At 39.1% G+C, this 9,718-nt stretch overlaps 1 protein-coding gene across 7 annotated transcripts in view; it reads left to right on the top strand.

The window, feature by feature from the left end:
* Nucleotides 1–635: 635 nt before the first annotated feature.
* ANKRD17 (ankyrin repeat domain 17) overlaps nt 636–9,718 on the top strand; it is a 150,694-nt gene continuing 141,611 nt past the window's right edge. For 2 of the 7 annotated variants that reach the window (XM_053655687.1, XM_053655686.1), the window contains exon 1: nt 636–1,197. In XM_053655687.1, the coding sequence (XP_053511662.1) occupies nt 754–1,197 (444 nt within the window). In that variant the 5' untranslated portion in view covers nt 636–753. The remainder of the gene's footprint in view (nt 1,198–9,718) is intronic. The other 5 variants (XM_037150172.2, XM_037150171.2, XM_053655690.1 and 2 more) reach the window with 3 other exon arrangements.

Raw genomic sequence — 9,718 nt, 5'->3', positions numbered from 1 at the left:
AGGCCGAGAACAAAACAAGGTACAACAAAGCAAAACGAGGCTCCACCTCCCAGACCTGGTGGTCCCGAGCTCCCGCTAACGAGGTGTCTGGACCGTGCTTCCGCACTGGCTTCCCACCTAGCCGGACCTGCTCCTCCGCTGCCTGTCCCACGCACCAAGAACTGCCCGCCAGCGGGAGCTGGGTGCCGTCCCTGGAAATCTCACTTTCGTCCACTCGCGCGCCACACTGGCGACGCCTGATGGCGTCACGTGTACTTCCGCTTGCGGCTGCGTTCTACTCTAAAGCGGGGAAGGAAGAAGGGATGGCTGAAAGGTTGTGAGTGGAGGAAATAGCGAGGAAAGAGAGGAAATCGCAGCACTCGCGGGCGCTAGGGCAGTAACCGCGTCCTCCTCTGACCCCGCTGTTCCCTCCTTGGGTCGCCCTGGGCACACTTTCATTGCTTCTTTGTAGTCTCCCCTCCGTGGAGTCTCCCGACACCCGGGTCTTCCTGTACGTCTCACCGCCCACCGGGGGGGGGCCTTACTCCCTTACGCTCCCCCCTTCCGCCCTCCCAGCGCCAGGCTCCCCGCCCTTAGTATCGCGAGACGAGGTGAGAGCTGGCGGAGCGGCGGCGGCGGCGGCAGTAGAGGTGACCGAGACGGTGGCGGCGGAGGCGGCACTGAGCGCTGTGTCGGCCCCGGTGCGGCAGAAGTCGCGGTAGAGGTAGCCCCCTACGCCCCTCCCCCGTCCGCGCCCTCCCTCTTTCCCTGGGGATGGAGAAGGCGACGGTTCCGGTGGCGGCGGCAGCGGCGTCGGCGACTGAGCGAGAAGGGAGCCCCCCGGCGGCGGCGGTGGCCGCGGCGGGCCCCCCCGCGGCGGCGGCGGCGGTGGAGGTCGGCAGCAGTGTTGGCGGCGGCAGCGGGGCTCGCTCGGCCTCTTCTCCTCGTGGGATGGTGCGAGTCTGCGACCTGCTCCTGAAGAAGAAGCCGCCGCCGCTGCCGCAGCAGCAGCAACAGCAGCAACAGCAGCAGCAGCAGCACAAGGCCAAGCGAAACCGGACTTGCAGACCCCCTAGCAGCAGCGAAAGCAGCAGCGACAGCGACAACAGCGGCGGCGGTGGAGGCGGCGGCGGCGGCGGTGGAGGCGGCGGCGGCACCAGCAGCAACAACAGCGAGGAAGAAGAGGACGACGACGACGAGGAAGAGGAGGTTTCTGAGGCAAGGGCCTGCTTTAAAGGAAGGAGGGAGGAAGGGGCTGTAAAGGGTAGGGGCCGAAGGGGGGAGGGCACTTGCGGTGGGACAGATTTCCGTGGGCAGATTGGTCTTAGGGGCCAGGTGTCCACTGCCCTCTTTCTTTCCCCGGCCTAATTGGTGAGGTGTGGGGCTGTGGGGGAGGGTAGCTGACACGTGGGGGTGGGAGGGCCACAGAGTCCACAGAGTTGGTGAACAGTTCGTTATCCGGGGAATGGAGGGAACTGGTTAGACTTCCTTCCTTGTAACACCAGGTGGGATCGGCCTGGGGCCGGTAGGGTCTTATTTCTGAGGTGGGGTCGGGACCCAAGTGGTAGGGGGTATGGTAATGATGGGTAGATGAGTCTCTTGGGGCACGACTGCAAGTTGGTAAATTTCTCGCAAATATGAGGTTCGAGGAGCAGTTTTTGAGGGAGGTAAGGTTGTAATGGATTTAGAGCTAAGTGTATATGTGAGAGACACGTGAGAAGCTGTACTTTTCCATACTCTTCTGCTGCAGGTTTTTTTCATAATGTGGCTGCCGAAGGAGCCTTCACTTCCTCCATCTTTCAAGGGTTTTGCGTGAGCTGATCTTATATCCATATACATTTATATAAAATGCAGTAGATGAGGAATACATTTGATCCTTGCGTGTACATTCGCATGTATCTTGAAATGCTTCCTTAGCGAGGAAGAATTGTTAGGTGCTGTTGTTTTCCAGATGATACGGGGCAGCTAATGCATCTGGTGTGGAGCCAGCTTTGGTAGTGGTGAGTTGGAATGGGAAGGCCTCTTGGTTTGTCCTAGTGCTCTGGTTTCATAACTGTTTATAATTTTCCCTGGGTCCACAGACAGGCGGCGGTGTAGGACCTCTTTCTTCACAGAAGGCCATATTACCCCGCAGCTCAGTAAATCATACCTTGCTGACAACAAACTAAGGGTTAGCCTTACTTGTTACCAGCTTTTTGGGTAAACTCTCTTGTCCACCCTGAAATGGAAGCTAGAACATTTTGATGTGGATAAAGAAGTTGTAACTTAAGGCCCCTGAAGGAAAACAGCTTTAAAGGCTGATTATGCATTTGGTTCTGAGAGGACAACTGAATTTTCTGGAAGTACCACTTGCCATTTATTCTCTTCCACAAACACAGAGCATAACTTGGTGCAAGGCTTGTTTCTTTAAAATTGCATTATTGGATCTTGGGTTGTTTTCAAATGGAGAAATATCTTTTAAAGAGTCTGAGACTGGCCTGAGAGTAGAACCCCTGATTCTCTCTTATCTCAGACTGTGTGATATTATATAAGTAGAGATGTGACTGTTCAAGTTTATATACCAAGGAGATGGACGACGCTTCCTGCTATTTCACTAACCTATTGAATTCTATGGGTAGGCTTGTATTGATAGATTTTTGTATTGCCCTAGTTGGATGTTTCAGAAGGTAGGCTCAGGCTGCACTTGAAACATTGAAGACAGGGATGTGATGGGATCCTGTTTCCAATAAACTCTATAGGTAGGATTATTCAGTTCATGAGAATTGCAGGAGTTCTTCACAGAGATGAGAAACATTGTGTAGAAATCTAGGCGAACCCTTTTATTTTAAAGATGAAGAAAACAAGGCTAGAGGAAACTTTGTGGTGGGTAGTAGCAAAAATAGGAATCAGAATTTTCTAATGGTTCAGATCAGTACACTTTTTATGACAGTTTATTTTTTTGTATTCCCTTCCTGACCTCTTTTAAAAAATAGGCAGCAAATTGCATGCCTGTTTTTGTGGTAACATAATCATGCAGCTATGGCAAAATACCAATATTAAGATTTTAGGTTCTCCAACAAAATTTCAAGCTCTGGTTTAGAACTCATGTCAAGTTGAGTGAATTACTTACTGGAATATTATGCCATAAACTTCACATACCTAGGTAGTTTTGTTCATTGGATTGGCCTGGTAAGCAAAACTTTGTTATTTCTTAAATCATGTAGAATAGTCTTAAGTTTAGTAAGTGCGTTCATTTTGTGTTGGTTTTCCCTGAAAAGCAGGAAAGGTATATGTTGACTTTGATCAAGTAGGTTTTGTTGTTTTTAATTTATTTTGTCTTCTGCACAGTGGTGTAAACAGGAGGTTTGTCATTTATTTTGACAATGAGTTGAAAGAAGTAAGAAAGTATGGCCATTGAAAATAAATCTGTATGGGTACATGATAAGGGATGAACAAACAGAAAGGAGTACAGTATGCCTACAACTGCTTCCATCCTTGACCAAAATAAACAAATAAGCCTCAGAGTCACTGTATATTATAAGCTTAGTCGATCATTCTGCAATATTTTTTACTTCATTACCATTTTATTGCCATGTCAGCAGAAGTTGAAATTTCTAGTGTTAGGTAATCATGTGGGTTAATACTCATATTTAAATCCTTTTTCTAATTCATTATGTTATTGGCTGTGCAATGAAAAATTTGGATAACATGATCCTTGAGATTATCCTACCATTAAAAAATCACAAGGTTAAAGAGGAATATGAAAGGTTATTGTTTTGGGGTATTTAACCTGAAAAGATGGAGGATAATTTAACAACAATATATATGTTTGTTACGAAAAAGTGCTAGCTGGGTATTCACTGAAAGAAAGGAGATACAATTTAAACAAGAGCTTTATTTGAATGTTGAAGAACAAGAATCTTAACTTATTAAACGTAGAATAGATTAATAAGATTAGATTTTCTGTTCAGTATTTCAGAATAGAGTAATCATGTTTTAGAATATGTGTAACTTTGAATATACCTGGGAACAAAAATATAAGACCAAGACTTCTCCTTTCATTTGACACAAAACTTTAGATCAGAAATGGAAAAATGTATAATTATCTTGTCTTTCCAGTGGATGGCTGACCAATATGGAAACAGAAATGTATATGCTAACAGCTTTTATGTCCTAAAAGCTTTTATGTTAGCATATACATTTCTGTTTTCCATATTGCTGTGATGTACTTTTCAAATTAGTGGACTAAATCAAATTACTAACTCAAGTATTGTGAAGAAAAACATGGTGAAATCGGAAGTTCATACTTCATTTCAGGAATAACATTGCATTCTACTGAATGTGTTTTAAATGTAATTAAACTGCATCAGTATTTGCTAAAGCAGAAATCAAAGGGGAAGAACTTGCTGTTTAAAAGTAGGATTCGTGTATAGAAGTAACATTTTTGTGCGCATAAAATGGATATGTAGCAAAAGTTAATCAGAATCCCATATCTTTTTATAGATAACTTAAGGCTTTAAATTTAAGGGACAAACCTAGTAAAGAAATTTTAGACAAGGAAGTACTGACTTAGTTTCTAAAGAATTTGGGAGAACCACTTTCTTGACATGAAAGAGGTAGGGTTGAAAATAAGAGAAATCTATTTCAGAAGTAGATTGTGTTTCCTCAAGTTCATTTCCAAATCTTTTTTGTTTGTTTATTAATGGAAAAATGTCATCCAAGTTCCTCTGTTGTAATGGTAGAATCCCAAATAGCCCAGCGAAGCTTACTTGTTTCCCATTTTCATCTCTTAATTGATAAGCAGTATTTGTAAACCAGACATTAGGCTCTTTGAAGCAATAGTTGTGTCATAATTATCTTGTTTCCTATTCTGCATAGTACTTGATAAAAAACATTTTCCATGAAGTTGTTTAGGAAACTAAAAGAAGTAATAGTGTTTCTTCTTTCTTGGATCCAGGACTTCTGAATAGTTGAAGTTTGAATTTCAGTATCTTTCAGTTACTTAATTTCTTCTCTTAGTGATGGTGATCCTCCATGTGTATTTGGGGAAAAGGCATTTAAACTAATAGACATTGAATATTGAAGGTCTGGAAAGTACCTTAAGCCACCTAGATGTAGATACATTTTTTAAAAACATAATAAAAATTGTTACTCAATATCTATCATGTATCAAGTCTAACATAATGGTTAAGAGTGTGCGTTGGAACTTGTAGTCAAATCCTTGATCCATCACCTTGATCTTGGGCAAGTTACTTCTCTCCCCCTCAGTTTTCTTGTATGTAAATGGTGATAATAATAGGTCCTACCTTATATAGCTTTGCTGTGAGATTTAAATGAGTTAATACAGTTTTCGTATATTCTCACTTTATTTTCACCATAATCCTATATAAAATAGATGTCATTGTATTTGTTTCACTATTCAGTAAATGTTTGCAGTTTTGGTACTCTATGCCAGGCATTTTGCTCTACTGGGTAGGCAATGGTGAGCAAATCTGTCTTAAGACACATTGGTTTGAAAATGTGCAGTGATGAAATATAGATTTGGGGAGGTGTGAGAAATTAAATGGTTAAATGTATATCGGAATATTTTCAGAAGCATACAGATGTTGGAAGGAGATACTTATTTTAAAGGCAAAGATATTAGTTTAGAAGGGTTCCAGGTAATTTCATTAGTGTTACATAGCCAATATGTGGCAGAGTGGGGCTTAACCTGTGTGGTTTTCATTCAAACCTGCTCATTCGCATACGTGTTCACATGCTCTGTTATGTGAATGAGTTTTATAATGTTGAGTGTAAAGGAACATCTTTGATGTTGGCATTTCAGATAATGTTAAGATATACTAGATAATATAGAGTAACTCACTTTTTGGCAATAGGGTCACCATTGAAGACAGGTTGACTATCCTTAGTTTTTCTTTCTTTTTCTTCTCCTGAAAAACATTTAAAGAAAGAAATACAGAATAGTACAGATAAATATATCTATATGCCGCAATCTAGAATTAACAGTTGTTAACAAAATGAAACTCTGTAATGAAAACTGCTCTCTGGAAGAAGCCTGTTGCTTCTCCCATCCTCTCAAGATTTTTACTTCTAAGGTTATCTTCCCTTTTTGAGCTAAAAAAAAATTCCGTTTTAAATAGGAGTTACTAACTTGAGGTCTTGATAGGCTGTTGAAGGTGCTTATAATTTTTTTTCTTCCCTACCTCCACAGTATGTGTGTAAAAGAAGTCTGTGACTGCCTACTCCCTCCCACCATGTTATTTTGAAACTTTCTCACTGCAGTGGTAGTGGGGAATCTGGCAGGCATTTGTGTGGATAGTTTGTAGTTGGGAAACTGTGGTAACAAAGAAGGCCTTTTTGTGTTACGAAGTAGGTTAGTCCAAAATTTAGCTGTTCTTTTTGGTAAACTAGCCCTGTACTTACTCTCTTTTCTCTTAAATTCTCATGTTGTCTTTTAATTGATGAAGCAGTTTTCATCCAGTCTGCTATGGGCTTTTAGATCTGAAGACAGAAACTTTGTCTCACATCTTTATGTCTCCTACTGCACTGGGCTACATGTATTCTTTAAGTCTTAGCATCTTACTTCTAAGATGGATTTTACATAAAGTCACATCTCTAGAGTAAAAGTAGTTCATAAATATTACTTCTTTAGCCAGTTTTCTGGAAATATTTGGAACCTCAAATCTTAAAGTATCCAAACTTGGTTGCAGCTGTTTATGGTGGACCTGTCAGATGTTTTAATTGGACTCCACTCAGTTTAATACAGTCATTGTTAAACTTCATCAACCTAATCAGGGTATTGTGGAAATTTTCACTGTTGAATAACCATCAAAGCAGCACATTGTGACTCCCAGAAATTCACTAGATTATTCATTAGACTGCTTCTACTGGCATCCAGTTAGTTAACTAGGAAGTTGATTTGGGGGGCGGGGGGTGGGCAGGATGGTTCTTGAGGCAGTATATTTGCATTTCTAACAGTATTCTATTCTACATTTTTATAAAGATAATTTACTGGGTTAGGGAATGTGCATATAGTGAAATTTTTAATGATTTTTCCATATTTGACCATATATGAAAAGGAATTTTTGCTTCATAATTGTAGTGCCTGCTAAGACCACTTAGGTTTTTGTTAGGGCCAGTAGGGGGCACCAGTGTTCTTGATAAAGTATGCCAAACCTGACTACTTTCAACTTTCTGCTTCTGGAAAAGCAAGTATATTAAGGGATTGGAGGTAATGGGTCAATATGAATACACTTATAGTCCCTTGAACCTTTCTTGTCTGGTTGGTAGAGTTTTGCTTATCCATTTGCTATCCAGAAGCACATTACCTTTCCTGACTTAACAGTGCTTGTTAACTTTTTTTTTTTTTTGGTCTTTGGAAACTGTCTTATCCCGTCATGAGGGGAAGTAGAACTGTGGAGCAGTATAGTTATCATTTATCCTGATTTATAATTTGGGATTTTAGTTGTTGAAAAGCAGGATGTTGAATTTTATTTTCACCAAGAATGCTATGAAACTTAAAATTAACATAGGCCAAATTATTGAAAGGAAAACTGAGGCTGCTTTCTGTCATCTTCCACAACTCATTTTAGACTCATTTTGGATGAGACTAGAGACAAAAGAGGGTCAGGTAGAAAAAAATGTAAAGATCACAATACTTCAGGAAATCATTTTGGAGCCAGTGTTAGTTTCTTTGTAAAACAAGTTTGATATATGATGTAGTCTCTCTCCGAGGGGGCAGGTTCAGATCACATTGAACTGTAGGAATGGGCGTGAACAAGAATGTTGGGAATAGGTTGAAAATGTTAAATAGGTTTATTGAGTCATGGGTAAAAAATGTTCTTTTTTGGGTAAGTGGTCTGACACAAAGTTCAGTATTATAATGAATAAGATTAAATAAGGTATTGTAGATAACCAAAATCAATCCTTATTTAAGTAACACAGCTATACAAAATAGGTTTTAGACACATATGTGTGTGCGTGTGTGTATTTCTGCCTGCTGTACCATGAAAATGTCACTAAAACTAAGGAAGTTCTAGAGGGAGGTAGTGTTGAAATGATTGGAGGTTTAGGGATGGAAACCATGTAACAAGGAGGACTGAAGATTGTACTTAATTATATTCTCATTGCTTGGTAATTAATGTTCAAATTAACTAGTTACCCAAACTGAATCATAACATGGAGAAAAATGTGAGGTGTATTAAATAGTGATATTTTAGTTTTGAAAATAAGTGATCATTCCTCATTTCTTAAAATTATTTGAAAGTACAGAGTAGACATGAATTTATGAAACTAGTCTATAGTTATGCATATCTAGTAGGGCATGTCCCTTTCCTAGGTTGTCATTTGGTCTTATTTAATCTTTTATTTTTTTATCCTCCTCCCCTGTTCTCCCACCAGAATAACCCCCAAAAAAGTAAAAAAAAAATAATAATAATAATAAAAATAAAAGTAATTTTAAAACCTTATTCTGAAATGAATTCTTGATCTGAGTTTTTACTCATGGATTGTCTTTTAATTAAAGGACCTTTGATTAGAAACTATTCAGATATTTGGAAAAATTGGTTTTACCAGTTTTGAATTTGGAATAAGTAACATGGAGTTCAGTTTCCCTTTTTCTCTTTCCTATCACCCTAAATATGTGGCCTGAGAAGAAAAGGAAATGTTCCTGTTCATGTTACACCAGTTCAGTCTTTGACACCATTATTATCTCTCCTCTGTTGCATGTTTCCTTCTTATTACAAGTTAATAACAAGAATAGTTCTGGTGCGGAGCCTCTGACTTATATAGCTTTTACTAGTGAGAGATGCAATATAAGAGTTAATTCTTTACTTGACAAAACATAAATATTTTCTATCTGTGGCTCTTCAGTATATAATAATCTCAGTCATTGCCCTCTCAGTGGATTTGAAAAAGTTTGCTACATTTAAAATCATAGCTGTATGTGTTGAATTCAGTGATTTTATACATACTGTAGTTAGTAAAACTTTTAAACTTATATACATAAAAACAGCACAGTGATGGAATTCTGTTTTTTTATGATTTTTAGAAGACATCACTGCTAGTATATTTTTCTAACTAAATTTATTTAAGAAGCATTGAGACCCAGCAAAATTACTTATGGATTATGAGGGGTTTGAAGAAACTGAGACAGTATTCCTAGCTTTTTAAAATTTAAATCTTGTTGAGATAAAATGATAATAATTTAAAGCTATGAAGATGATTTTAATCCTGTGTAACTCCTTTACTTGGGAGTCTGTTTTCAATGTAACTGTGTGCGTTTAGAATTGGTCTCATTACAGGGATTGCTTTGTTTTTGAATACTAGTAGAGTACACTTTGTATCTTTTGAGTATCTTTTGAAATACTCAGTAATTTTTTGTGTGAGATGAGGTTGGTATGTGATATATTGTAGAGCATCCTTAACAATAAATTACACCAAAGAATTATCCTAATTTTTATCCTGAAGATTTTGTAGTAAGGAAAGAGGTAGGTATATTGGTAAACTCGTTGTTGCCACAGGTAGATATGTGGTGAAATATGAGAAATTGAGTTACTGGACAGTGAAATGTTAGATAGCTTTTAAATTTGATTTTAAATAAAATGTTCATATTAATATTATTATTAAACATTCATATACATAGAAACACACACTTAAGAAAATTTGACAAAATCAGATATATCTAAAGGAGAGTATAAAAATTACCTAATAATCTTTAAAATTTTTTTAAAGCTTTTATTTATCTTTAGAGGGGAAGGGA

The sequence above is a fragment of the Artibeus jamaicensis genome, unplaced genomic scaffold (genome assembly GCF_021234435.1).
Source record: "Artibeus jamaicensis isolate MK-2021 breed Jamaican fruit bat unplaced genomic scaffold, CSHL_Jam_final scaffold_1031, whole genome shotgun sequence".
NCBI lineage: Eukaryota > Metazoa > Chordata > Mammalia > Chiroptera > Phyllostomidae > Artibeus > Artibeus jamaicensis.
Note: the sequence above shows the minus strand (reverse complement) of the source record. Positions and strands in the feature narration are given on the sequence as shown.